At 48.6% G+C, this 27,988-nt stretch overlaps 3 protein-coding genes across 5 annotated transcripts in view; 2 read left to right on the forward strand and 1 right to left on the reverse strand.

Moving 5' to 3' along the window:
• Zbed4 (zinc finger BED-type containing 4) overlaps positions 1-12,359 on the forward strand; it is a 33,861-nt gene extending 21,502 nt beyond the window's left edge. The window contains exon 3 of the transcript XR_005286771.1: positions 11,797-12,359. The gene's annotated coding sequence lies outside the window, so the exon portion shown is untranslated. The remainder of the gene's footprint in view (positions 1-11,796) is intronic.
• Positions 281-15,035, reverse strand: Alg12 (ALG12 alpha-1,6-mannosyltransferase). 3 transcript variants are annotated; one of them, XM_038341447.2, is made up of 11 exons: positions 14,886-15,018; positions 14,102-14,158; positions 12,027-12,385; positions 11,821-11,953; positions 8,681-8,854; positions 7,535-7,729; positions 5,665-5,768; positions 4,973-5,196; positions 1,327-1,496; positions 1,168-1,243; positions 281-1,020 (listed from the first exon to the last, which is right to left on the reverse strand). In XM_038341447.2, the coding sequence occupies exons 3-11, from the start codon at positions 12,360-12,362 to the stop codon at positions 789-791; spliced, it is 1,644 nt and encodes a 547-aa protein (XP_038197375.1). In that variant the 5' UTR covers positions 12,363-12,385; positions 14,102-14,158; positions 14,886-15,018; the 3' UTR covers positions 281-788. The 3 variants fall into 3 exon arrangements, with proteins under 3 accessions (XP_038197375.1, XP_038197374.1, XP_038197377.1); XM_038341446.2 differs by having other exon boundaries at positions 14,256-14,961; XM_038341449.1 differs by lacking the exon at positions 14,102-14,158 and having other exon boundaries at positions 14,886-15,035.
• Positions 15,036-15,280: 245 nt separating this feature from the next.
• Creld2 (cysteine rich with EGF like domains 2) lies at positions 15,281-22,131 on the forward strand. Its single transcript, XM_038343981.1, has 10 exons — positions 15,281-15,504; positions 15,597-15,679; positions 15,957-16,067; positions 16,598-16,689; positions 17,644-17,820; positions 18,700-18,795; positions 19,356-19,439; positions 20,194-20,289; positions 20,711-20,851; positions 21,829-22,131. Exons 1-10 carry the CDS (start codon positions 15,379-15,381, stop codon positions 21,876-21,878), a joined length of 1,056 nt encoding a protein of 351 aa, XP_038199909.1. The 5' UTR covers positions 15,281-15,378; the 3' UTR covers positions 21,879-22,131.
• Positions 22,132-27,988: the final 5,857 nt, after the last annotated feature.

Here is a 27,988-nt window from a genome sequence, read left to right on the forward strand (position 1 = left end):
AACACACACGCACCTGCTGCACACATCTGAAAAGAGTGCGCACGCAGGCACAAGTCGTCATAGCTGTGTAGTATCCTGTACAGATCTGCGCTATGCAGGCTGTGTATGTGTGGTTTCTGCCTGCATATTGGACGCAGGATGTGCACACATCATGTTACCTGTATGACTGGCACTGTCACACTTGATAAATGAATGTTCAGTACAGTGTGACAGAGCCAGTGACCCCTACTGTGAAACCAAGGCAGAGACTGTCCCTGGAAGCAACCACAGAACAAGGCACTATAAGAAACCATAATTTTTATTTCTGTTCTTTTATAAACATGTTTATGTCCTAAGAATCAACAGCTGCAATAATGGGTGTGGTGGGGCTACCCTGTGCCGAAGCTCCGGGTTTATATTATGGTCTCCTGAGGCCATGGCAACAAGTGTGGTTCAGGGGCAGGAAATACACACTGAGGATCATTGCAGAGCTAGGGTGGCAGGGTGCTCTAGCCTGGCTCACTGTCCCGTTGGTTATGAACGGTTCCCAATTTTAATATAAATGATCCTGTGGGCCACCTAACCATGGCAGACAGGTCTGAGCAGGCCACTTTCACATCTGGTGGTAGGTCCTGGGCTCTACATTCTTTTAGCCCTGTGCCCTAGGTGTGGCTATGGCAGGGCCCTGCCTGCTACAAGTCAACTCCAGGGGGCATGCTGGAAGTCCTTGGTCCTTTTCTTTGTTTTCCTGAAATGTCTGCACTGAGTCAGAAGGATCCACTTGATGCTAATGGTGAACGACCATCCTCTCAGGCTGGCCTAAGCAGCCGCTCCAGAAGCACCAGTTTTGTCTGTAGGTTGACATCAAAGGGTGGCAGTTTCGTCGGAGTCAGACTCACACCTGTAGTGCCCTCAATACTGGCCAGGACACGGTGTGTACCCCTGTAGAGGGCCAGGTGCCCGGGCGCTGCCTCCATGAGGACGTGTGTGTAGTCCAGCATGCACTCTGCTCCAGGCTGCACGTCCTCCCTCTTGTCATACCTGGGAGAGAAAAGCCACCTGTCGCCACTGCACTCATCTTCGCCTGTCTCACACCACCTCCCTACCACCTAGGTGCCACTGAAGTGACTTCTAGTTGGCCTCTGTGAGATGCAACTCCACCTGTAGCATAATGCTTCAGAAACAAACCTCCAGTCATCGTTGACCTGTAGAAACCGTGAAACACCTGTCTGGGCAGCAGCCACATCAACGTGTAGATGAACATCTAGAAAACCAAATCTCAGTTAGAAGTCAACATGGTACCTTACTCAGGGCCAGCCTGGTCCCCAGGGAGCACCCTGTACCAACCTGTCTGGGGGGGCACCAATTCATGTAGCCGCTGCATCGCAACACCACCAGGATAGTTGAAATGGGATACATAGAGGGATGTGGCTGAATACGCCACATTTACCATGATGTGTCCTATCACAAACAGAGCTCCCATCTTGTACAGCCAAGACTTTTTATAGTTATTCAGGCTGTAAAGAGAAAGATATTCAAGGAGAAGCATATGGTGGCAAGAACACCAGCATATCCAATCACACCTAGGAAAAGTGGTCCTAGAATATCAGCCACTCCAACTTCACCAAGTCATTACAAGCAGGGAAGCTACTCAAGGATATACCTGGGTAATCAGCCAAAGAATAAAAGGGCTTTGAAACAGCTTTTGCTAAAAAGCACCAACTCCTCACCTAGGAACACATGGTAACTAAAAGCAGACAAAAACCTGGCATTCCCGGGTTCTTTCTGCATGTCTCCTGTCTTGAGACTCTGGGTCCCTCACTGGTTTAGTTCTGAGTCTAGATATGTCACATATCAAGGAGTCTTGTCTATAAGCTGATGACAGCGAACCTATTTCATGTTCCTTCAAAGTTGAAGGCACAGATTAACTGAGGTATCTTACTGTCCACTTTGAGAATGTCCTGCTCCAAATCCACAGAAATCACCTTAAGTCTCCAGTTGTCCTAAACCCCACAGACAGATCATCTCATGATGAGATCACCCCCAGCAGGAATAGTCATCTCAGGGTAACTGGACTGTCTTCTCACCCCCTTGTAGAACCAGAACTGAGATAATCATCAACCAGACCACACTGTGACCAAGACTTCTTAATTATGCATACCTCTTGCCCCTACCTAATTCTGTTTAAACTAAAGCTCATGTCAGTGCTCCCTTATCTGTTCTTTTTAATGTGCTTAGTCTCTTTTATTGTCATGGGGACAGACAGATGGTTGTAACTCCTGAGCTTAAGCTAAGCATGCCCTAAAATACTCAAGCAACAAAAGTGACTAAAATACCATCTGAAGAACTCTGCGGTTGTGCACAGTGGTACAGGCCTGGAATCCCAGCACTGGGAAGGCTGATGAATAATAATAGCAAATTTGAAGTAAGCCTGGGTCACATAGTAGGACTGTCTCAAACAAAAGGGGCTGATGAGATAACTCAGTGGGTAAAATCACTTGTCATGTACGCCTAGTAACTTGAGTACAATCCCCAAACCCACATACAGGTGTAAAGAGAGAACTGGCTCCATTGGCTCCTTTGACCTCCACATTCATGCCATAGCATGTGTACCCCCCACAATGCACACTTGGGGGTGTATTAAAAATATAAGTAAGTAAAAACTTCAAATTTCCACTCCTGATGCCAATTCAAGTTTATACTAGATTTTTTAAAAGGCATTTAAAAAGACTCCTCAATTTAGGGCAGAAGTCCAGCTCACAAACTACACAAAGCAAATCAAGGCCTCCAAAATGCCAGCCTGAGGACAGGGAGGCAGACTTCAACAAGGTGTCCTGTCCTGGGGTATCTTCTTTCAGTGTGCTTGGAATCTCCAGACCAACAGCCCAACCCTGTACCAGGTCCTGGGATTGGTTCACCCTGTCTTCCTTCCCAAGACTATCTTTGATTGAAAGGAGGGGTCGCCATTTTCTATGGGGGCATGAGTGTGGTCTGTGTGTGCACCTCTGTGCACAAATGCACACCTTCAGGTGTACGCATGCAGAAGTCAGAGCATCAGGAATCGCCCTCCATCACTCTCCATTTCATTCCTTTGAGATAATGCCTCTCATTGAACATGGAATCTGCCAGTTTTTCAATTAAGCTCAGTCATAGCAATCCTCCTGTCTGTTTCCCCATCACAGCTACCATAGCACTGGAGTTACATCTAGCTTTTTACAAGGTGCTGGGGACCCAGATGCAGACCCTCACACTTGTATAGCAAGCATTCTTACCTATGGTGCATCTCCCTTCCTGAACACTGGGCTTACAGGTGTGCACTATCATACCCAGCTCCAAGATGTCTTTATCTTTGGTCTTCTTGGTCAATTTCTGGGAATAGTTTTACATGCATTCTCTAAGTCACCCTGTCTAAGTCAGTTTGCTACTCACCTGCACTGATCTAGACATTTTAAATTTGTTTATTTGTTTGTTTAGGGTTTTGTGTAGTTCAGGTTGGTTTTGAAATGGCTATATAGCCAAAGATAACTTTGAACCTCCACCTCCTGAACAGTTACAGGCATGTACAACTGCACCCAATTTATGTGATGCTGAGGTCGAATCAAGAGCATTGAGCATGCTGAGCAGGTACTCTACAAACTGAGCTTCATCCCAGCCCTTTCCCTGATTTTTATTATTGAGAAAGGTTCATCCTATAGCACAGGATGATCTGAAACTCATTATGTAGCTTGGGATGGCTCAAGTTGGTGTTCCCAAGTACTGGGCTTATAGGTGTGAGTCACTACACTTGCTCTATCAGATTTCTGTAGGCAATGAATGCTACCCCTACCTTCCCTGAAGTTTTGCCTTTAAGACTCAATTAGGTCTGTAAGATCATAGCCCGCTTCAGCTTGAACCTGGTTTCTAAGCTGCAGCTTAGGTCACCCCCAAATAAACTCTGGGTTATCTTCTGTTCTATCTCAGTTGATGGACAGTGCCTTCGTTTTCACTGTCAGCCATCTGAAGCTGACTTTAAACAATGGCCATGAACAGCTGTGACAGACTATGACAAAGACTGTGACAGAGAGGAGAACGTTTGCTCTCTGGACATTTAAGAAATAGTCTACCAACCAAATTTTTAAACTGTTGGCCTCAAACACAGATTTTTCAGTACAATCTCACCAACTCTATTCCAACTAAGGTACCTGAGTAAACTATGACAGGGTTCAGAGACAGAGAGACAGAGAAGGGGGGGGGCAGGTGGAGGTGGCATATGCCTTCAATCCCAGCATTTGGGAAGCAGAGGCAGCTAGATCTCTGTGAGTTCAAGGCCAGCCTAGTCTATAAAGCAAGTTCCAGGACAGCCAGGGATGTTATACAAAGAAACCCTGTCTTGAAAAACAAATAAACAAAATGGAGGAGAGAACTTGTCATCCACAAACCTGTTCTTGCACACTAATTAACATCCACCTTCACCTGTGACCCAAGCCAGGGTCTGTACCTTTCATGGAATTTTGAGCTGACCCAAGGCAGAAAGCACACAAAGATAAAAGAAGCAAGAGATATGTTGTGATTTGAATGTTAAACCAGTGAACCAGCAAACTTAGTCATTTTTTTTCTTTTTTGAGACAAGGTCTCACTATATAGAGCACACTAGCCTTGAACTCAGAGACCCACTTACCCCTGCTTTGGGATCAAAGGTGTCTACTATCACACCCAGCACAGCAAACCTATTTCTAATGCAGTGTTAAAAATACCTATCAGCAGCCAGGAGGTGGTGGTGCACACTTTTAATCCCAGCACTTGGAAGGCAGAGACAGGTGAATCTCTGTGAGTTTGAGGCCAGCCTGATCCATAGAGCAAGTTCCAGGATAGGCTCCATAACCTATACAGAGAAACGCTGTCTCAAAAAACCAAACCAAACCAAAAACCTATCAGCTGGGTAATCCCCAGCACCCCTGGAAAAATACAGTAAAAGTGAGATGGCAGACAAGAATCTCAAGGGTGAAATCCTCACACATAGGTGCATCCTCTGGCAGCCATGATGTTGAGTGCAGGGAAGATATAGATGATGAACCGCAGTTCCTTATGCGGGAGGAGTGAGTACAAAGCCACAAATCCCAGGCTTGGCAGGACCAGTGCATGGGTCCTCTTGTCCACTGCCCCCAAGGGTATGAAGAGAAGGCTGCAGCCCAGGCCGCGGGGCAGGGCAGAGTAGAAATACCACAGGAGCGGGGAGGTCTTGAGGTCAGGTTAAGGAAGCACAGATATTGTCAGAAACTGAGTCACTGTCCACTTAAATGAACAAGGATGGTAACAGCATCAAGGCTGAAGTGGCCCCAAAGACAGTTATGCCAAAAAACACAGCAGAGATCTGCTCAGGAGCTATAGGGATGAATGATCTCGGGTACAGCATTCTCAGCTAGAGGAATAAGTTCCTTTATTTTTCACAGCATTAATAGATGAGATGGCATGTCAAGTCATAGCTATGCTGTCCTTTCTAACCACGAGTCTATCTGAAGTACTTGGTGATAAACGTTGTCGAAGGCAGACTATACTATGATCCATGGCGATGCTCCCTAAGACTAGGCGATGCTTAGGGAGATTTTGACACATTAGACCAGCTGCCTGACAGGGAGACAGGAGACAGAGGCCAGGGTCATGGGGCTGACTAGCCTGTGCGTTCCTACTTGAATGCTGAAAGGATACGCCCCAGTTGGAACTTTTGTTCAGGACAGTGTTGTACCAAAGCACCTTTCCTTCTGGCCATACAAGGTATCTCCAGAAATAGGAGTCCACAGCAACCGTCAGTCCTAATAACAGAACAAAAGAGTCTCAGTAAGGAACATGTGCACTGTGCTTAACTAACCCCACAAAGTGGTTGCCTGGTCACAGAAACTGCCAGAAGCTTCCCATAAATGGAGCTAGTGGTGTGTGACACCATTTCCCATCAAGTATCATCCCTAGCACAGGGCACACTGCCCTCCTCTTGCCTGGTCAAGCAGCTTAAAGAACAGTGGATGCAGGTTTCCAGATAGAAACCACCACTAGAGACAGAACTGGAGGTTCTACTGCTGTCAAAGTTTGGATCATATATTTCCATCTTTAAAAAAAGATATTTTCAGAGGGCCCAAGTTCATTTCCTAGAACCCACAAACGAAGGCTCACAACTGCCTGTTACTTCAGTTCTAGGAAATACAACAGTCTTCTGGATTCTACAGGTGCCTACAATCACACACCCATTATTACCACATGGGATACATGTGTATAAACATAACTAAAAGTAAATAAAGATTAAAAAGTCTTTTTGGGGCCATGGGTAAAGGAACTTGCTGCCAAGCCTAATGATCTGAGTTCAATCCCTGGGTCCTAACTCCCACAAGTTGTGCTCTGACCTCCAAATGTGCATTGTGTGGCTCAAGTGTGGCCATGCACATGCACACAGACAGACAGACAGATAAGCTCACTTAAAAAAGTTAAGTTTAATAAAATAAAAAAAGCAAAAAACAAATCTGAAGGGTTGAGACAACAGCTTAGTAAGGAGTTGTTCTTACAAGCATGAAGGCCTGTATTTCACCCCAGAGTCCGCATAAAAAACTAGGAATGGGTTGCATGTAGTGGTGCATGCCTTTAATCCCAGTACTCAGGAGGTAGAGGCTGGTGGACCTCTGAGTTCAAGGACAACTTTGTCTACAGAGTGAGTTCCAGGACAGCCAGGACTACAAAGGAGACCATCTCATCACACACATACACACTCCTGTCTCATATATATATAGAGAGCCAGGTATGAGATTGGCGAGACACCTTATTAACACACATACACAGTGGCTAACAACTGTCCGTAACTCCAATTCCTGAGAATTTGATGCTCTATATGGCCTCCATGGGCACCACGCACACATGCAGTACACAGACATATATACAGGCAAAGTATCCATACACATAAAATAGAAATAAATATTTCTCAAAAAAATTAGGAAAAAAAAACGAACCAAGGTGGCCTACTCAGTGAGGAACGACAGGCTGCGCTCTGGATGCTACACGCACATGCACACACTATTTCAAACTGGCACACTTGTAATTTTAGCACCATGAAGGCTAACACAGGCGGAACTTGAATTTGAGGCCAGCCTGGGCTACACAGTGAGTGTGGTGGTTTGAAAGAGAATGCCCCCCATAGGCCAATAATTAGAATGTTTAGTTCCTAGTTGGTGGGAGTTTAAGAATGATTAGGTGTGGCCATATAGGAGGAGGTGTGTCACTAGAGCTGGGCTTTGAGGTTTCAAATGAGCCCACACCAGGCCAAATCTCAATTTTTCTTTCTGTTTCTGCTTGCTGCCTGTAGATCAGGATGTAAGCTCTCAGCTACTGCTCCAGTGCCATGCCTGCCTGCTGCCATGATGATCATGGACTAACCTTCTGAAACTGTAAGCAAGCCCCCAGTTAAAAAGCTTTTTTCATAAGCTGCCTTGGTCCTAGTGTGTCTTCACAGCAATCTAACAATAACTAAGACAGTAGGACTCTGTCTCAAAATACCAAAACTGAAACACACACAGACAAACCCGAGATGTTGACTTGCCTAGACAGAGAATCCCTGCTGGGACAGCATGCTGGAGTAATCTGGCCACAGACAACCTTCTTTGGTATAAGGTCAGCAGTAGCATAAGGCCCAGCAGCATGCACAGCTCAGCCCTGAAGGCAATAATGGCGAAGGCTGAGAGCCAGATAAAGAGGGCCCACTGGTGCTGCAGCCAGGCTGTGAGGGCTGGAAGAACTGCAAAACACAAAAGACACACAGTAAGGGGGATTCACTTTCTTTCTTTTTTTGTTTTGTTTTGTTTGTTTCTGTTTTTCGAGACAAGGTATCTCTGTGCAACAATCTTGGCTGCCATGGAACTTGTTCTGTAGACCAGGCTGGCTTCAAACTCACAGAGATCTCCCTGCCTCTGCCTCCTGAGTGCTGGGATTAAAGGCGTGTGCTACCACCAGGCTCGCTTTCTTATTACAAAAGACACACACAAATCACTCTATGGGGGCTGGAGTAATGGCTCAGTCATTAAAAGACTGGCTGCTTGGCTGGGTGGTGGTGGCGCAGGACAGCTGACAACTATCTGTAACTCCCGTTCCAGAGGACCTGATGCCCTCTTCTGCCCTCTGCAGGCACTGCATACACACGATATGTTTAAATACATACAGAACACTCATGTACACAAAATAAAAATAAATCTTTAAAAAAATTACTCTAGCCGGGTGGTGGTGGCGCACGCCTTTAATCCCAGCACTCGGGAGGCAGAGGCAGGCGGATCTCTGTGAGTTCGAGGCCAGCCTGGTCTACAAGAGCTAGTTCCAGGACAGGCTCTAAAAAAAAAAGCTGCAGAGAAACCCTGTCTCGAAAAACCAAAAAAAAAAGAAAAAAGAAAAAAATTACTCTAGAAGCTGTGACTGCTCAGCAATGTAGGGTTTAAGGCAGGAGTATCTAGTATTCAAGGCTAGCCCTGACTATAGACAAACTCCAAAGACGCATACTCGCCTGCTGGGATGGCACACAGGTACTCCAGGGTAGCGTTTTCTACAAAGTGCCAACTGTGAATACTGAGGTTCCTGCTTCCATAACAGGAGACCCTGAGCAGTTTATGAGGAGCCAATGGCGTGGGGGCAGTGCGATGGGCTGATGTGTGTGCTAGCTGAGGTGAGGGGCCAGAAGGTACACTATGAAGCTACATACCCACAGCCAGGGCCAGCACGTTGGGAAGGGTCCTCGTACAGTAGAACATGAGGTGAAACTGTGTGGCTGATATCCAGCAAAACATGGCAGCCACTGTTGCCCCGAACTGTCGTCTCACTTCTTTTTGCAACATCCAGAGTCCAAAAATCACTCCAAGTCCAAGGACTCCTCTGACTAAATAAGACGAGTAACAAAATCATGTCGTGAGTGACTCAAGAGCACACACGGATGATGAAGCCAGGGACTCTTTGAGTGTCATTTGCAGTGCTAGTCAGTGACAATATGCAGGGGACCACCTGGGAATGCACATTTGGTACCAAAAGTGGCCATTAAAGACCTAGGGCCTGTGTTTACATCGAGACCCACACCATCCAAGCTTCTTCTCTCCTTGCAGTTCCACAGGCCTGGCTGAGTGTTTGCTGAATGCTAGGCAAAGCTGGAGAGCAGTGTTGGAAGGGACCTCTATACTGGGTGGAGGTGGGGGACAGTGCTGATTAAGGTTCAACTCAAACCCAACCCTGTGAAGCATCCAGATCATGCTGTGGTGGGAACACCAGCTTCAGGGGCAGGAGAATGAATGGAAACTATCCCTGGAGCAAGTGATCTTTTGAAGACAGGTGAGACAGGTATCCCTGGGCAGGGCCAGTCCACATATCCTCAGAGTAGACAAGCCTTATTAGCCACTGGCCAGTGGGTGCCAAGGCCTAAAGCGATGGCCCAAGAAACTGTTAGCCGAGAAACCCTGTCTCGAAAAACCAAAAAAAAAAAAAAAAAAAAAAAAAGAAACTGTTAGCCATGGGAGCAACCTCAGAATGGGAGCTTCAAACTTTCAGAAGCTAACCCAGGCATCGGAGTGGGACCTGCGCAGCACCAGGCTTCCCTCTTCCTGTGTACTACTGGATACTGGATTCAAAGCACAGATGTCTCACTTTGGGACCTGAGACCATGAGAATCTAGGTCCAGGTGCTGTACTGATACTACCAGGAGCCTGTACCGCACTTCTTTTTATGATGTCCAGACAAAGCTCTTTTCCTTCCTTTAAGGTCCCATCTGCTCAATCTGTCACCTGAATCCTAAGGTTCCCTTCTTCCCAAACTTCTGCCTGAGTCCTGGACAAGGACAGTTGATCATACAACCTCTATTCTAGGATGGCTATCATATCACTGAGAGGACTTGCTTGGGCCACTTAAAGGAGCTGGGCATCATCAGAAATCCCATGCTTACAGCAGATAAGAACAAAATGTCATTGTGCTAAAGCAGTTGGCTTACCCAGCTCCCCAAAACAAAACCACCACTGACTTCCTTCAGGGGCTGAGGCTTGGCCCCGCCCCATTTGAGGCTCCTTGATCCCACCTACATAGGAGCTGCAGCCTACAGGCTGCCCTGGGCAGTGACAGGTCTCCCCGCCCTAATTAGCCTTTCTGAGAAGTGGGCTGAGTTTCCCTCAGGAATTCAGCTTTTAAAACTTCCCATGGGTGTTAGAGAGATGGCTCAGCTGTTAAGAGGAGTGATTGCTCTTCCAGAGGACCCAGGTTCAAGTCCCAGCACCCACATGGCAGTTCATACCTGTCTGTAACTCCAGTTTCAGGGGATCTAACACCTTTACACAGATGTTCATGCAGGCAAAACCACAAATGTACATAAAATTAAAAAAAAATTATTCCACATAGGCTAGACAAACTGAAATCTGACTATGGCCAGCTCTGTTAGACACAACTATTCTGAATTGGAAAAGTGTGATTCTTGGCTAAAAAGATGTCAGGTTATAGAACAATGTGCATATAAGTGCATATAATCTTCTTAACCTAGTGTGTGTGTGTGTGTGTGTGTGTGTGTGTGTGTATATATATATATATTTTAAAGTACAGAGTCAGGGATTTAGCTCAGTGGTAGAGCGCTTGCCAAGTGAGCACAAAGGCCCTGGGTTCAGTCTTTAGCTCAGGGGTGGAGGTGGGTGGGTGGGTATGAGAGATGGCTTGGTGTGGTGGCAAGCATCTTTAATCCCCAGCATTCAGGAGGCAGAAGCAGGCAGATCTCTATGAGTTCAAGGCCAGCCTGGTCTATAGAGTGCACTCCAGGACATCCAAATAGCCAAAGTTACATAGTGAAAAAATGTCTTTAAAAAGAAAACAAAAATACAGATGAGTCAGGGGTGCTGGAGAGGTGTCTCAGCAGTTAAGAGCACTTAAAGTGCAATTATAGAGGACCCCAGTTCAATTCCCACTACCCATACAGTGGCTCACAATCATCTGTAACTCCAGTTCCAGGGAATCTGCTCTCTTCTTCTGACTACCACAGTCATGAGACACATCCATGGTGCACATACATATGTGTAGCAAAAACACTCAGTCACATTAAAACAAAAACAAAGAATGGGTCCCAACTATAGAAATGGGATGAGCTCTGATCTCCAACGTGGCAGTGTGTCTATCACCAATGGAGACTCACTTTAAGACAGCTAGAGAAGTCAGGTATGATGGCACACACCTGCCAAACCAGCTTTCAGAAGACGAGGCAGGAGAACTGTGAGTCCTAGGCCATCCTGGGCTACATAGTGAGACCCTGGCTTCAAACAAGCAAATACATATATAAAAATAAAGAGAAATCACAATGTTCTCAATGCCCCAAAACAAGTATCTGAAGAAACAAACAAACAAAAAAAGTTAAATGTTCTGGTCTTTTTGCTATATCATAAACCTGTGCTAAAATACTATATTGTATTATTGTACTAATAAGAAGAAATCTTCTGCATCAATGAAAAACTTTACAAAGTACTCGTGGGCACAGAGAGGGACCAGGGGCTCTGTATGCAGACCAGTATGATGACCTCTAACCTCAAAGGTTGTCTGCTCATTCCAATCTGTGGAGTATGCAGACTGCAGCAGCTAAGGCTCTGGGAGTTACTGCTGAGGCCCTCCAGCTAAAACAGGAGCAGGGGAAGCTGTCACCACCTTCTTCACTAGCCCTGCATCCCATGCAATGTCATGAGGACATCAGTGGAGTCTAAGGTACAGCTCCTACTTGCTTGTCCCAAGTTTGGTGGCAAAGCTACACTAAGTCCTGCCAACTCCCACCCTACTCCACCACCCCACAGTGATCATGTGTTACTGTTTCAGGTCTCACCCATGCCAGACTCTTACCTGTCAACTGAGAATAAAACTTGGATACTTCCAACAGCGAAAGCACATAAACCACAGGACTAGAGAATACTGCAATCAACAGTGGCCCAAGGAACGTCCTGGGAACAACTCCAGGAAACTCGTGGTGGTCATACTGTAAGGAGAATGGGCGGTCAGCACAGCGGCTGGGGGGGAAAGCAAGTCTCAGCTCACAGCAGCAGCCTCACCTTGTCTATATCCAACTGGTGGTACAGCAGATCATGTGTAGCCTGTAGGTTAAAGCTTTCCTCCACCTTGGTATAGGGACAGGCAACAAGGTGGATAGCAGCTGCAGTGACCAGCAGGCCCAGAAACAGCAGGGGCTGCCTGCCTGATGATTTGGTTTTTTTCTTTTTCTTTTGGTTCTTCGAGACAGGGTCCCTTTGTGTAGCTTTGGCTGTCCTGGAACTCGCTCTGTTGCCCTCGAACTCACAGAGATCCACCTGCCTCTGCATCCCGACTGCTGGAATTAAAGGTGTGCGCCAAAAACCTCCTGGTTTGCCTGATGATTTCTTGCCAGCCATGTGGTGCTTTAAACTTCATGGACCTTCACAGAACCAAAGACAAGAAGCCCATCATTTACACTGTTACCCTATACATTCAGAGAGAGCAGAAACATGGTTCCTCAGTGTCATACTCTGCTTGAGGTCACATTGGTAACATGTTGGGGGAGAGGACTCACAGCTGCCCTTGACTACATCTGAAATTAACTAAAGCCCAAGCAGTTGGGTACACCTGTGAGGGATTTTTTCTTAAGTAAATCTTTTGGGGCAGGAAGCTCCACCTGCAATCTGGGCCACCCCTGCTGCTGGCAGCCTACATAACACATGGAAGAAGCAAGCTTGCTCTCTTTGCCTCCTTGTTCCTTTTCACTCTTGCCGGCAATTCCATGCCTTTCATTGGCATTGGAGCCTCCTTCTTTAGGACTTCAGTGTACACTGAAGAGCATCTGAAGCCTCCAGCCTCGTGGACCTTTTGTTGGTAGACAGCCACTGTTAGACTAGCTGGACCAGTCTGTAAGCCATTCTAATAAATAAATTATATACATACACATGTACGCATATTTACATATACTTCATCCTATCAGTTCTGTTCCTCTAGAGAACTCTGACAACACACCTTTCTAATTTTTTGAAAATTATTTTTTTATGTGTACGGTGTTTTGCTTATATGTACGCCTGGGCATCTGATCCCCTGGAACTGGAATTACAGACACTTGCGAGGAACTATGTGCGTGCTGGGAACTGAATCCTGGTCCTCTGAAAGAACAGTCAGAACTCCTAACTACAGAGCCATCTCTCCAACTCCAACCCTTTGAAATACAAGGATTCTCATAATTCCTATTGTCTTAGTCAGGGTTTATATTGCTGTGATAAAACAGCACGACCAAGAGCAGCTTGGGGAGAAAATGGTTTATTTCATCTTACAGCTTACAGTCCATCATCCAAGGAATTCAAAGGCAGGAGGAACCTGGAGGCAGGAGCGCTGCTTACTGGCTTGCTCCTCATGGCCTGCTCAGCCTGCTTTCCTATAGCACCCAGGACCACCAGCCCAGTGACAGCATGGTCCACAATGAGCTAGGCTGTCCCACAACATGAACTAAGAAAATGCCCCAAAGTCATTCATCAGCCCTGCATGAAGGCATGTCATGAGGACTTTAGTGAACTGTAAATAATGCCCAGCTTGCATTTGCTTGTCCCAGATTTGGCTGCAAGGCTACAGTGAGTCTGGTCAAAACCCCACCCGACTTGTGTTAGACACAATAGAGTGTACTGAATTGGAAAAGTATGGTTTTTGATTAAAAGAAAAATGTCAGGTTATGGAACAATGTGCACATAATATTCTCAATCTAGCACAAAAACAGACAAGGGCATGGCGATGCACAGCTATAATCCTAGCAGTCGAGAGGCTGACACAGGAGGAACAAGAGTTGAAGGCCAACCTGGGCAACTTGGTAAGAGTGCAAAAACCCTGGGTTCAATCCCAGAACCACATAAAACCTATGTGTGTTGATAGATGTGTGAATCCCCAGCACCCAGGAGGTAGAGGCAAGAGGATCAGAAGTTCAAGGTCATCCTTGGTTATACAGAGTTCCAGGTCAGCCTTAGCTATGTGAGACCCAGTCACAAAAAAAGAGGAGGGTGGGACCCACGCCACTGAGACAGCAGCAGTGAGGGACTCTGACTTAGTTGTCCCAACCATCTGCTCCTCATGCCTTTAAAGGAAATCCAAGATTTAGGCTGAAATCATCCTTCAAACTCACCTGATCCTCCTTCCTCCCAGCCAGAGAGGGATGCTTTCTGCTGAGGACCAACAGCAGCTATTTTCAAAGACAAAGAAGCTCAGGATGAGTCAGAATGTTCAACCAGGAGCAAAAACAACGTCAAGGTAGTCACCAGTACAAAAAAACCACCTACCACGGGAATGGGGGGAGCTGCTGGGCAGACAGATGGCTAACCGCCTTTGAGCGGCCAAGTTCAAAAAGGCCATACTGTTAGCAAGTGTGACTTGGAGAAGGAGGACACCTCAGACTAGGTAGTACCCTTCAAAGATCCTGTTGTCCCTGTCAATGGGGATTCCAAGGCTTCCACGGAAATGGTCGGAATCACTCGTGCAAATTGTGGCTTTAAGCTGGAAACATAAACGATCTGGTGCAAACGAGGCCTACTTGTCAACCCAAGACCAGATGAAACTGTACGACCTGCACAAACAGGTGCTCTCTAAAATCCAGACAATTGCGTATCACTTCTCATTCAAGCCATTTAAAATTCGGTAGGTCACTGTGTGCCCACTGCCTGAGGCCCCCAAACACAATGAGCCGGTCCCCTAGAGCAGAGCTCAGTTTACAGGTGACAGGTCGGCCGCCAGGTGGGAAGGGTGGGGGACAGACGAAAGGTCCAGGCCTCAGGTGAGACGTCCAGCCCCCATGTGACAGAGGTCCGATACCCAGGTGAGTTGTTCAGTCCCCAGGTGAGGAACTCAAAGGCCGTCACGCGCGCTAAGGCAGCCCTCTCGGAAGAGCCCCAGCCTCGCCACATCCCTAGTACCTCAATCCCCACGGCGAGCTCTGCACTCTTCAACTCTCTCTTGTACTGACACCTCGGAGCTCAGCCGACCGCCCTCAGCAGGAAGCGGGAGGCGGAAACGCGGCCCAGAAGCGAAGTCTTTGCCCGAACTTAACATGGCCACCAAAGCGTAGACAGGCGACAGAGGAGAGGGCTCGCGGCCCTGAGTAAAGATGGCCGCCGCAGGCCGCGAGTAGGGGGCGGGGAGCGAGGGCAGGATAAAAGGCTGCGGTCCCGCCCCGCTCTCGCGGGACGCTGACCCGGGGCCTTCTCATTGGTCGCTGCTCGTGGCGAGCCCGAATTGGTCCACATCAGACAGGGCGGATTCTTCCGGCCAATGGCAGCGCGCCGGCTGAGAGCTGGGCGGGGCTTCGGCGACGCAGTGAAGTAGCCCGGGGAACGGCCGGCGCGCGGGCCGGTGGGCGGAGGCCGAGACTGCCCAGTTCTTCGCCGGTCGCCCGGCAGCCCGCCCGCCATGCACCTGCCGCCCGCTGCCGCATTCGGGCTGTTGCTGCTGCTGTTGCCGCCGCCTGCGGCTATGACCTCCCGGAAGACGACACTGTGCCAGAAGTGCCGGACGCTGGTGGACAAGTTCAACCAGGTGAGCGGGCGGCGGGCCCGGGACAGCGGCTCAGGGCGTGGGGCTAGCGGGGTTCACAGCGGACCACCGAGCCGGTGCCACCTCCTCCGCAGGGGATGGCCAACACGGCCAGGAAGAACTTCGGCGGCGGCAACACGGCGTGGGAGGAGAAGACGCTGTCCAAGTACGAATCCAGGTGGGTGCCCAAGAAGTGCGCTGATTGGCGGCCATGGATTGGAACCCCCAGCCCTCCTAAGGGCTTCTTGGCATCCTTGGGTAATGGAATAAGCTTTCCTTCCCATGCTATGGTGCAAAGGCGCCTGCTCTCCCTGGGTCCCCTGGACACCCTGCCCGTTAGTTAGGGATGTTCCCCTCTTCACTGAAGTAGTCTCTAAGTGGGACGTGTCTAAAGTGAGCAGACTGGTGCTTTTTGGTGCTGGTGCTTTTGGGGGTGCTGACAGGTTGTGTTTCAGTGAGATCCGGCTTCTGGAGATCATGGAGGGCTTGTGTGACAGCAGCGACTTTGAGTGCAACCAACTCTTGGAACAGCAGGAGGAGCAGCTAGAGGCCTGGTGGCATTCATTGTGAGTGGCCGGGCCCCTGTCTTCTGATGGGTAGTTTTGCAGTCCCTTCCCAGGAGAGACAGAGAAGCAGTAGCAATCCTACATCCCTGTCCCATTTTCTCCACTTACTGCCATTGTCTCTTATCAGAGCCCAGCTCTTAGAGTCAGGAAGCTGGCAAAGAGGTCCTGTGCACGCCTGACTCTGGCTTCCCCCATCACACAAGCTTTGGGGGCTTGTACACTGCCTCCTACCCCAAGTCACCTGAGGTAGTTACTTCAGCCTGAAAATAAGACATGGAAAATTCCAGAGCTAAGTCTCATTGCAGTGTATCATATTCTGTTTCGATATTCTCATGGATCTCTTACTATGCCTAATTTACAAATTAAACTTCCCCACCAGTATGTTTGTGAAGGCCTATAGTCTGTTTAGGGCTTGACACTGTCCAAGGCTTCAGGCATCTCCTAGGGGTGTTGTTGTGTGTGCTCCGCCACTGAGCCATGACCCCAACCCAGCATTTCATGGGATTTAATGACCATTTCTAAATCCTCAGGAAGAAGGAGTACCCTAACCTATTTGAGTGGTTCTGTGTACACACACTGAAAGCATGCTGTCTTCCGGGCACCTATGGGCCAGACTGTCAGGGTACGTTTTTCTTGGGAAGTCCCAAGTCTGCATCTTTCCTGTTACTCCCCTCTGAGTCCCTTGTGTTTAAAAGCACAGAGGGGACTTGAACTCATCATCTTTCTATGGAGTTGGGGACCCTGCCTCTTTCCTCAGATGGGTAACTGTTCCCCCTGCACTCTGGGGTTGCGAACCTGGACCATAGGCTCCTGCATCACTGCGAACTTTAGGAAAGTTCCCCTTTGCACTGTAGAGCTCAGAGCCTCTGGTCCTAATGTGTTTTTAGGGTACTGATCACAGACTCGGGAGGTCATCAGTACTGTTGACAAGGAGATGGAGGTTATAGGCATGCTTAACTGTTTCTGCTCCTTCTGTGAAGTGAGAGTGGAGCCTAGCCGTGTATATCCGGCTGTGAAGTGAGAATGGAGCCTAGCCGTGTATATCCGGCTGTGAAGTGAGAATGGAGCCTAGCCGTGTATATCTGGCTGTGAAGTGAGAATGGAGCCTAGCCGTGTATATCCGGCTGTCAAGTGAGAATGGAGCCTAGCCGTGTATATCCGGCTGTCAAGTGAGAATGGAGCCTAGCCGTGTATATCCGGCTGGCTCAGGTAGCAGCAGTTTCGGTTTCAGGCAGTGCACACGGCTGAGATGCCTCTTGCTTGTCTCCCTGACTGTGTGCTGGATATAACATGGATTCTCTCCCAGGGCACATAGTGTGTTGTCCCACAGTTGGCCCCACACAGGCATTACAGTGTGGACCCTGCAGGTTCTAGGTAGTTGGTGTCTGTCTCTAGCCCTTTCCTTTAGCTTTCAGGCCGCTGTTTGCTCAGCAGGAATGATGCCAGGTTTAAACTGACAAGCATCCCAGTGGCTACTGGGCTGTGAGCATGTTGAGAGGTGCTGTGGTTCTCCCTGTTTGGGAACAACGTGGCCACCCCCGGGATATGCTCCAAGCAAAGGTTTCTGTCTTCCAAGTGTGCCAGGGTGGGTCTGAGAGGCCTTGCAGCGGAAACGGCCACTGCAGCGGAGATGGCAGCAGACAGGGCGACGGGTCCTGCCAGTGTCACGTAGGATACAAGGGGCCACTGTGTATCGACTGCATGGATGGCTACTTCAGCTTGTTGAGGAACGAGACACACAGCTTCTGCACAGGTGAGCCTCAGCACCCAGAGTCTGGCCAGCTTGGTTGAAGGTGAGGCTGTGGGGAGCAGTCCCTCCTGAAGCTGCATAGCTAGGAACATAGTGCACTCTAACCCCAAGTGTCCAGACCAGTGCAGAAGGCCTAGAGGTGAGGCCTTTTTGAAGTATCCATAAACCACACCAGAAGGAAAAGCTTCTTGTGGGCATGACATGGAGCTGGAGTGCATGTGTGTCAGCTTCTGTCATTCCTATATCAAATGCCCTTGGCTTTTTGACCTAGCACCTAGCAATGGGCCGTATTCCATGTGATCACCTGGAGTATTCTGATGGAAGGCTTGCTCCCAGCCATGGCTGTCCCTGAAGGGTGGACAGGTCCTTCAGTTTCCTGTCAGGTGCCTTGGAGAGGAGAGGCAAGGTAGAGAGCAAGGATGTGTCCCCAGTCCATAAAATAACTTCTTAGAGAGAATAAGGACTTTCTGGGCCCATAAGAGATGGCCACACATGGCAATGAGGACCCTTGGAGGCTACTCCTGAGCACTGGCTCCACCAACTCCTTTGTTTTTACCTGGTTGTCAGGGTTACCTGATGAGGTGTGTCCCACGATGCGTCAGCTCTGCCTGTCTTCTCACTGAGCAGAGCACGGTCCTTGCCAGCCTCTAAGGGCCCTGTGGTTGCTGTCTGCACAAGGCAGCATCCTTGGTCAACTTCACATTCTTCGTGCTTTATGAATTCACAAGGGATGTTGCATGCAATGATCTCTTATTGTTTTCAGTTTTTGTTATTTTCCTGCTGAGCCTAAATCCTCATTTCTAAAGTAAGCTTTCCTCTCTGTGGAAGAGGGCGGGACCCAGTTCCCTGAAGGGCCCTGCTAATATAGCCTTTGCTTTCCAGCTTGTGATGAGTCCTGCAAGACATGCTCAGGTCCGACCAACAAAGACTGTGTGGAGTGCGAAGTGGGCTGGGCACGTGTGGACGGAGCCTGTGTGGGTGAGGAGGGCACTAAGTGGAAGGGGAAAAGGTTCCTTACTAGGAAGACTCCCTCACCCCCAGAGAGATCTGACTCCCACCTGATGGTGCTTTTTATCTCTGCCCCTCTCAGGGCTGTGGAAGGCTACTCTTACGGCCTTCGTTTTGAGAAGGACTCAGATCTAGATTAAGCAGGTGTCCCTACCACAGCTGGTAACATCACACACGGTACCGGGGCATGTGGCCCTGCCATGGCACTGCTATTTCTGTGCCCTTGCCCCTTTCATGCTGCGAACCCTGTACTGTGGGCATCCGTGGAGCTGGTGCTGCTTGGTCTCCAAAGCCCCAGGTGCCCACTACCTGCCTCCTCCCTCTTTAGTTTCGGTTTCACCCCTCAGCAGCTGCTTGGCCTTAGGCAAATTCAGAACTCAGCCCCAAGCTGCTTTCAAGCCCTGAGGAGGGGAGCGAAGGAAGGGATGGTTTGAGCTTGTATGGAAGCGAAGGAGCTCGTTGCAGTCGTGTGGGTGGTGCCTCAGCCCTGCCACCTGGGCTCTGCTCACAGCCTCATTGTTTTGTTCCAGATGTGGATGAGTGTGCAGCAGAGACCCCTCCCTGCAGCGATGCCCAGTACTGTGAGAATGTCAACGGCTCGTACACATGTGAAGGTGACCGGAGTGTTGGGACCTGCCATCCTTCATAGGGCTTCTCTGTCTTCAACATGTGAGACTAGGATGACCCTGTATGGTCTGCTCAGGAACTTGGAAGTGGTGACCTCAACAGTAGACATGCTGCAGAAAAGCTTCAGTCTCTTGTCGTCAAGTGTCTCACATCGTAGTAGTCTTGGAGCTGCTGCTGTTTCAGGTCCTTCATGTTAGCCACGGCAGTCTTTTCCCTCAAGGGAAAACTTTTCACACATTTTTTGGAGACAGGATCTCTCTATGTAGCCCTGGCTATCCTGGAGCTCTCCAGGTAGACCAGGCTTGCCTCAAACTCAGAGATCCTCTGCCTCTTCTTCCTAAGCACTGGGATTAAAGGTGTGTGTCATCATTCCCAGTTTAGAAAACATTTCACACTCTGTTTTTGCTTTCCAAATTTGCCAGTCAAGGGTCTGAGTATTTTAGGGTCTTATGCAGTTCACAGAGCAGCAGGGCGGGGTTGCTGCCCAGTGTCTGCAGCTCTAAGCTAGCAGGCTGCAGTGTCCTCTCGGTGAAATGTGACACTAGGCCCCTAGAGCTTGCAGTCTCCGCTTGGCTCTTCTTACTGAGGTCTTTCTTGGTTGAGGAAACCGACTGTCCCTGGGCTTGAGGTGGCTTTGTGTTTAAGTTCCTCCATGTCACTAGGGTCTGTTTTATGGTGTGCTTGTCCTGTCCTGTCTTACTGAAGTAGAATTTGTCTAACACCTTCCCTCCTTGTTTCTAGAATGTGATTCTACCTGTGTGGGCTGCACGGGAAAAGGCCCAGCCAATTGTAAAGAATGTATCTCTGGCTACAGCAAGCAGAACGGCGAGTGTGCAGGTCAGTGAGCTGTCTGCTGAAGAAGGTGAACTTTCTAGAAGGAACATGTCCCTTGTCAAGGGGCCTTTGAGGGTGGGGACCTTTCAGCCTCTGGTAGATGGCTGCCTGTGGGGTCTGCTCCTGCACAGACAGAGTTGTACCTGTTGTAGCCACACTGGACTGAGCCCTGTGTCATCATCAGCTCCCAGGGCACTGGGCTTCCCATCTTCATGTCCTGCTCCACCGGTTGTATCCTTGCCACCAAGGACCAGGAAGCTCTCCTCTGAGCACCTCCCTGACCTCTGCTTCTTTCTCTGATGGTCATTCATGATCCCATTGCTTTTATTGGTGAATGAATTGTGAATGAGCAAATTTCTTGGGTGTGTGTGTGTGTTTGTGTGTGTTTGCAGCCATTTATTGAAATGGAGTATTTTTATTTCAGATATAGATGAATGCTCACTAGTAGACAAGGTGTGTAAGAAGAAAAATGAGAACTGCTACAATACTCCAGGGAGCTTTGTCTGTGTGTGTCCGGACGGTTTTGAGGAGACAGAGGATGCCTGTATACAGAAAACAGAAGGCGGTGAGTGGCAGAAGGCGAGGGGCAGTGTGGCCTGCCTCCCCAGGGACGAGGCTAACCAGACCCTTGGAAACTGCCTAATAAGAAATGAACAGATAAAACCTGTGTGCACTGCACACCTAGGGTCATGGAGGGGGAAGACTCAGCAGGAGTAAGAGAAAGGCCAGTACAGGGGAGCATTCAGTTAATGCCTTCAGATTGGGTCTACAGATGGAGAAAAAGGGAAAGCAGAGCATTCTGGTCCCACTGAGGGGGAAGGAAGAGCAGAATGCAGCAGCCTCATGAGGCACCAGCCCCTGCAGGATTCCCAACAGAGTGGTCTTGGGTCCTGGAACTCAGGCCCAGGGTCAGGGTCAGTTCTGTATCTGGTTCTGAGGCTGTAAAGTAGGGTCTGTTCAGACCTTCCAGAATCTTCCTAGTCCTTGCATGGTCTCCATGTACCCAAGTTTGCCCTTTTCATAAGGACACCACTAGTCACCCTTGACTGGGCCCACCCTGATTTCTCCAATTATCTGCAAAAACCCTGTTTCTAAGCCAAGCCACATTGATAGGTGCTAGCCTGGGCATCAGCTCCTCTCCTTGAGAGAGACAGTTCAGTCTGACAGACTCTAGGAGTTGTGGAAAGTAGGAACAGGCAGTGTTTAGAGAGGTCAGTAGTGACAATAGTTTCTCAAAAGTCCACCCTGAGCAGGGCAAGCAGTCGTGCACCTAGGAGTGCTGTGGTCAGTGAAATACTAAGGATAAAAGAGGAATTCAGCAGCCGTAAGACAGGATTGCCTGCTGTCACCGCCTGCCCTCTACCTCAGATCTCTCACCCTCGCTGCTCAGCCTCTGGTTAAGTCTGTAAAGTGCCTGCCTGGGCACCCCACTGGGTACTGGGATACCAGCATCTGTACATACAGCTGCCACCCCATCCAAACCCATCCTCGAGGCCCTCCAGCACTGAGTACTCATTCAGTGACCTACCTGTCTTCTGACAGAAGTGACAGAGGAAAACCCCACACAGCCACCCTCCCATGAGGATTTGTGACGGGCATCCGGGTTCAGAAGCCAGACTCACCCTTTTAAGTTATTGAGAGGACATCCTATAGAAAATGTGGCCCATGGACATCAACCCCATTTCTCCAGGAGATTTTGGAGGGAGAAGCTGCCTACTTTGAAACAGTTGAGACTCACTTGGCCCTTTAAAAAGCTGCACTTCTTGGTGGTTCTTAAACAGATTCGTATATTTTGATACTGTTCTTTATAATAAAATTGATCGTTGAAGATCACCAGGAGCAAAACTTGTTGGTTTGTTTCATTGAGAACGTGTGGCCTTCAACACTATTCAGTTTGTACCTGTCCTGCCAGAACTGGGACATAGATGGGAACCCATGTCTTCCCTTGGTGGGCACCTTGCGAGTTGTCCCTGAGCCAGTGTCCAGTGTGGTAGAGGATAGGAGGGGTCTGGCCCTGCCCTGTGGTCTATCTGCCTCAGACAAACAAATTGTGTAAGATGTAGGTTCAGGAGTTGCCAAATACATTTTCTAAAGACTTGGCTCCTGTTATGGTCTTCTGGGGACTTGGAACCCAGTGGAAGGTGGGCATGCCTTCCAAGTGGGGAGGTGTTGGGGTCCTGGCTCACTCTTCCTTTCTTGACTATAAGGGAATCTTCTTTACTACTGACCTCTTGATATGCCACTCAGCACATCCAAGAGCAATGGGGTCAGGTGAACCTGTACTGGAACCCTAAACTAAGCCAGCATAGCCTTTCCTCTATTGAAGTTGATTGCCTCAGTAACAAAAAGCTGACTCGCTCTGGGACTCAGCCTATGAGCCTGCTGTGGCAGTGTTGGCAGCAGTATTCAAAGAGGAAGGCACCAACTTCAGAATTGAGCTGGACAGAAAGTTCATCTGGGCATGAAGAAAATCAGAAAAAAAAAATAGGATATAGATCATGCCCTTCTGTTGCAACTCTCCAGGGATCTGGGGTCTTGATGATCTGTGGGGGCCCTCTTGGTCTGGTCTCACCTTTCCACCCCTTGCCTAACATGCTGCCTCAAGCTGTGACCTGCATGTGTCCCTGCAGCCCTGTGCATACAAATGAAGGGAGTGGATACTTGTTACATATATCCTTTCCGCTTGTGATGGTTTGAAAGAAAATAATGCCCAAAGGGAGTGGCACAATTAAGAGGCATGGCCTTGTTGGGGTAGGTATGGTCTTGTTGGAGGAAGAGTGCCACTGTGGAGGTGGGCTTTAAGGACTCACGTATGTTCAAGCCACACCCAATGAGATAGACCACTCTTCCTGATCAAGATGTAGCCAGCACCATGTCTGCCTACCTACCACTGTGTCCCACCATGATGATGATGGATTAAACATCTGAAAATGTAAGCAAGCCCAATTAATGTTTTTCCTTCATAAGAGCTTCTGTGGTCATGGTGTCTCTTGACAACTATAGAAACCCTAACAGAAGTTGGTACCAGGGACTGTGGTATTGCCTGACCATGCTTTTGTTCGAAGGAATATGAACATTGGGATTATGGATTAGAAAAGCAGTTGGGCAGTGGTGGCGCACACCTTTAATCTCAGCACTCAGGAGGCAGAGGCAGGTGTATCTCTGTAAGTGAGTTCAAAGCGAGTCTCTACAGAGCGAGTTCCAGGACAGCCAAGACTGTTCCACAGAGAAACCCTGTCTTGAAACGAAGAAGAGGAAGAGGAGGAGGAGGAGAAGAGGGAGAGGGAGGGGGGGGGGGGAAGCAGACGAATACTTTAAGTGCTACTTAATGGGCCATCCTAGTAGGAACATGGAAGTGAGTGCTGAGTGTGATTTGACCCGTGGGCACCTAGCTAAAGAGGTTCTAGAGGAGAAGAATGTTAGTATGTGGCCTAGAGACTGGTCTTGTGATATTTTGGTGAGAACATGGCTGCTTTTTGCCCTTGTCAGGAAAGTCAGCCTGAGGCTAAAGTGGAGAGTTTTAGATTAATTCCGTTGGCAGAGAGAATTTTAAAGTAGCTCCAATGAAGATTTATAATGAAAAGGAACAAGCTTAGCAAATAAAATACAAAATGTACAGATTGAGAAAAGGGGTACCAGGAAGTGGAATAGAGCTAAATCCTGTGTTCAAGGAGATAAACAGATTAAGAAATGGAATAAAGGGAGTGGTGACCTGTTGTGGGTTATTACTTTAACTATGTAAAGGTGTGTTACATTTGTTTATTCTGCATTTGTTTAACTATATAAAGGTGTGCTATATTTGATTACACTGCATTTGTTAATGATGTAAAGATGTGTTGCTTTGCCTGCCTGAGGCACCTGATTGGTCTAATAAAAAGCTGACTGGCCAATAGCTTGACAGAGGAGGAATGGGTGGGACTAGCAGGCAGAGAATAAGTAGGAGGAGGAATCTAGGCTTGAGAGAAGAGAATGAAGGGAATGTTGGGGGCCAGCCAGGCAGTTGCCAGAAAGCAAGACATGGAGGAAGCAGGAAAAGTAGGATGTACAGAATTAAAGAAAGGTTTAAAAAAAAAAAAAGAAAAGAAAAACTCCAAGGCAAAACATAGATGAAGAGAAACATGTTAAATTAAGTTATAAGAGCTAATGGGACAAGCATAGGATAAGGCTGAGCATTCATAATTGATAACAAGTCTTCATGTCTTGGTTTGGGAGCTGATTAGTGGTCCAAGAAAACCTGCTACAGTGACCTCAGGGCAAGATCCTACCCAGTTAAGTTTCTAACTTGTGAAAGGAATTAAAGTTTAAAGCCTTTAATCCCAGCACTCCAGAGGCAGAGGCTGACAGAGTTCAAGGCTAGCTTGGTCCACGGAGCAAGTTCCAGAACAGCCAAGCTTAGGCAGTGAAGGAAACCATGGAGAACAGAAGGCTGGTAAAGATGGAATTCAATGAGGGCCAATGTTCCAGCCCCAATAAACAACAGAACTTGGCAGGCTTCGGCCACATGGTTCTGACTTTAGAGTTAAGGATAGGAAAAAGAGCCAGGCGGTGGTGGCGCACGCCTTTAATCCCAGCACTCGGGAGGCAGAGGCAGAGGCAGGCAGATCTCCATGAGTTCAGGGCCAGCCTGGTCTACATGAGCTAGTTCCAGGACAGTTAGGACTGTTACACAGAGAAACCCTGTCTCGAAAAACCTAAAAGAAGAAGGAGGAGGAGGTGGGGAGTAGGAGGAGAAAAAGAAGAAAAGGATAGAAAAAGGTGTTAAGGAATTTGGGATTTGCCTCTGTGCCTAATGAAAGCCACTGGGGTCAGGCATGTGTCAGGGGTATCCCTGAATCAAGGTCTAGAGAGGCCATTGTGTGAAGCTGTGAAGTCGATTGCCTTGAACACCCCAAAATGTTAGAGATGCCAGAACTATAGGATGCCTGCTGAGGAGAGTTGCTAACAGGGAGTGGAACCAACCCAAGAGAAAGAAGTGTGTTGCAGTCAACAAAGCTGAATGGAGTTGGAGATGTGAAGAGCATTTTAACATCAGACATGGAGATACAGATAGAGATGCAGAGATTGGAGTTTGCCCAGCTGGTTTTCAGTCTTGCTTTGGTCCAGTATTTCCTCACTATGCCCCCTTCCCTATGTTTTGGAATGCTAATGTATATCCTGTGCCATTATATGTTGGAAGTATGTGGTCTGCTTTTTGATTTTGATTTTATAGAGGATTATAACTAATAGATTGCATGAACCTCAAGAAGAGACTTTGAACCTTAAACTTTAAAACATTGTTGAGGCTGTGATAGGCTATGGGGACTTTTGAGGTTGGACTGAATGCATTTTTGCATTATGATACAGCTACAACCTTTGGGGGCCAGGGAGTGTGGAATGTGGTTGTTTGAAAGAAAATGGCTCCCAAGTGACACAATTAGGAAGTGTGGCTTTGGAGTAGATGTGGTCTGGTTGGAGGAAGTGTGTCATTGTGGAGGTGGGCTTTGAGTCATACATATTCCAGCCATGCCCAGTGAGACAGTCCACTCTCTATTGCTTTCTGTCAAGATAGGACTAGTGCCATGTCTGCCTGCATTCCACCATGCCCTGCCATGATTATGGACTAAACTTCTGAAAATGTAAGCCACCTCAATTAAATGTCTTTCCTTTATAAGAGTCACCATGGTCAGGGCTGGAGAGATGGCTCAGAGGTTAAGGGCATTGGCATTCTTCCAGAAGACCAAGGTTCAATTCCCAGCACCCACATGGCAGCTCACAACTGTCTGTAGCTCCTGTTCCAGGGACTCCAACACCCTTACACAGACATACATGCGGACAAAACACCAATTTCATAAAATGCAAATAAATAAATAAGAGTTTCCATGGTCTTAGCATCTCTTCACAGCAATAGAAACCCTAGTTAAGACACCCCTGTACTGGACCTACACAAGTAGCACCATACAACCTCTGACCCTTGGTGGTCAGATTCCACCCGGACACTAGAATGGAACCTGGCAGGCTGATGCTTTAGCCTGGCTTCTGCTCCATTGTACCTGCCTGGCTCTGTCTGCTAGATGTTGTTCTTTCCCAGCTGGGAGAAAGTATTTATGTTAGGACTCTGCTGTGGTCGACAAGCTAACAGACCTGTATTGCAGGCCCTGCTCCCTGCTGGTTCCCCAGGGTTATAGACCACAGCCAGCTCTCAGGTGACAAGAGCTGGACTCCACAACCAGCCACCCTCTGAAAGCAGAGGCATCCCTAAGTGACGCTGTTTCCACATGGCCAGTGGAGAGGCACACACCCTAGTGAAGGGTAGGTCGCCTGGGCAGCCCTCTTCCGTTGAATGGTACTGCAGGTATTCAGGACCTGGGTGCGGATGGCTGCTCTTTAGGCACTGGCCACTGTGACCTTGGTCCTGAGTTCACCAGCTTGATGACCTGGCATCCTTTCTCAGGCTAGGGTGGGCGGCTGCTACTTTTACCTCTTTAAATAAATGAATGTTTCTGGTGGAGGAAGCTGGGGCCATATGCATCAGAGAGGGCCTATTGCTTGGCAGCAGAGGGGCCTAGATGGGAATAGATTGAAAAGAGAGGTGAACAGGCTCCAGGAGGACCCTACCTGGCACGCAAGTAATACAGGCAGGGTCCCTGACCACGGAGGCAGTGGGGTGAGAATGGGGGTGGAGGAGGGTGGAGGAGGATGGGGGTGGCCACAAGTTGGAGATCGGGAACATGGACCCCGGGGTTTGAATGTAAGCACTCCTGGGCCAGCGCTCTGCCTTCTGTGTTGGGGCAGGGGCTAAGAAGGCAGAGCTGTTCTCCCTATGTATGGATGGCCTGCAGGAATCAATCGCATCAATCGTCCCGGGGTGTATGGCCAGCAGGTGGCACTGTGGGCCTGTACGGACTAAGTCAGCGAAAGCCCATGTTCCAGTAAAGAACTGCTGTTTCTGGGTTGGGCCAATTTTGAACTAGAGTTACCCTGCCCCAGAATTCCAAGCTGGTCTAAGCCAGGAGGAGCCTGGCAAACTTGTGTTCTTCCTTCCCACTAGTGCTTGTGAGCATCTTCAAAACTGCACAAAAGCCAGGCGGTGGCGCACGCCTTTAATCTCAGCACTTGGGAAGCAGAGGCAGGTGGATCTCTGTGCGTTCAAGGCCAGCCTGGTCTACAAAGAGAGTTCCAGAACTGCCAGGTCATGCCCAACAGTCCTCAGGGCATGAACCTGGGGCCTATGCTGATTTTTCTGTCCCAATCACATCTCTGCCACACTGTTAAGGAACGACGCATGTGCACATACATGTACGCCTATAGAATCAAAAGGACCTCACTTTTGATTTCTAGATCCAGCAGGGTCTTTGGGGTCTGAGCATAAACCCAGCCCTGGAGCCTTGCCAGGTACAACCTTTCCTGGCCTTTAGCAGGCAGAGCGGAAACATGGCTAATGGAAGTTCTTTCCAAGGCTGACTTTGTTAGAAAGTGTAGCTAGCTCCAAGTGGCCTTCTGGGAACACTGGAGGATAAACCAATCTTCAAGGCAGTGGTTATCAGCAGGCAGTCGCCATGGCCCCAGTGATGAGGAACAATGTCTGAAAATGCTGTGTCACAACTGAGTGGCCAGAGAGACTGCCAGGAGGAGGTAGGTCCAGGGGTTACTCTACATTCCTGGGTGCACAGTACGATGGCACCCGAGTGTACGCACGCCACACACACACACACACACACACACA

Source organism: Arvicola amphibius, chromosome 9 (assembly GCF_903992535.2).
Source record: "Arvicola amphibius chromosome 9, mArvAmp1.2, whole genome shotgun sequence".
In the NCBI taxonomy this organism is placed as follows: domain Eukaryota; kingdom Metazoa; phylum Chordata; class Mammalia; order Rodentia; family Cricetidae; genus Arvicola; species Arvicola amphibius.

What these genes read in the sequence shown, in the direction of transcription:
- Alg12 (XM_038341449.1), bottom strand. Translation starts at nt 12,362, where the DNA reads ATGGCTGGCAAGAAATCATCAGGCAAACCAGGAGGTTTTTGGCGCACA. An exon ending in AGCAGGGATTCTCTGTCTAG is followed by an intron (nt 5,769 to 7,534) that starts GCAAGTCAACAT and finishes TTCTGTTATTAG; the next exon opens with GACTGACGGTTGCTGTGGAC. An exon ending in ACAAAAGTTCCAACTGGGGC is followed by an intron (nt 5,197 to 5,664) that starts GTATCCTTTCAG and finishes CCTGACCTCAAG; the next exon opens with ACCTCCCCGCTCCTGTGGTA.
- Creld2 (XM_038343981.1), top strand. Translation starts at nt 15,379, where the DNA reads ATGCACCTGCCGCCCGCTGCCGCATTCGGGCTGTTGCTGCTGCTGTTG. An exon ending in TGTGGACGGAGCCTGTGTGG is followed by an intron (nt 18,796 to 19,355) that starts GTGAGGAGGGCA and finishes GTTTTGTTCCAG; the next exon opens with ATGTGGATGAGTGTGCAGCA. An exon ending in TATACAGAAAACAGAAGGCG is followed by an intron (nt 20,852 to 21,828) that starts GTGAGTGGCAGA and finishes GTCTTCTGACAG; the next exon opens with AAGTGACAGAGGAAAACCCC.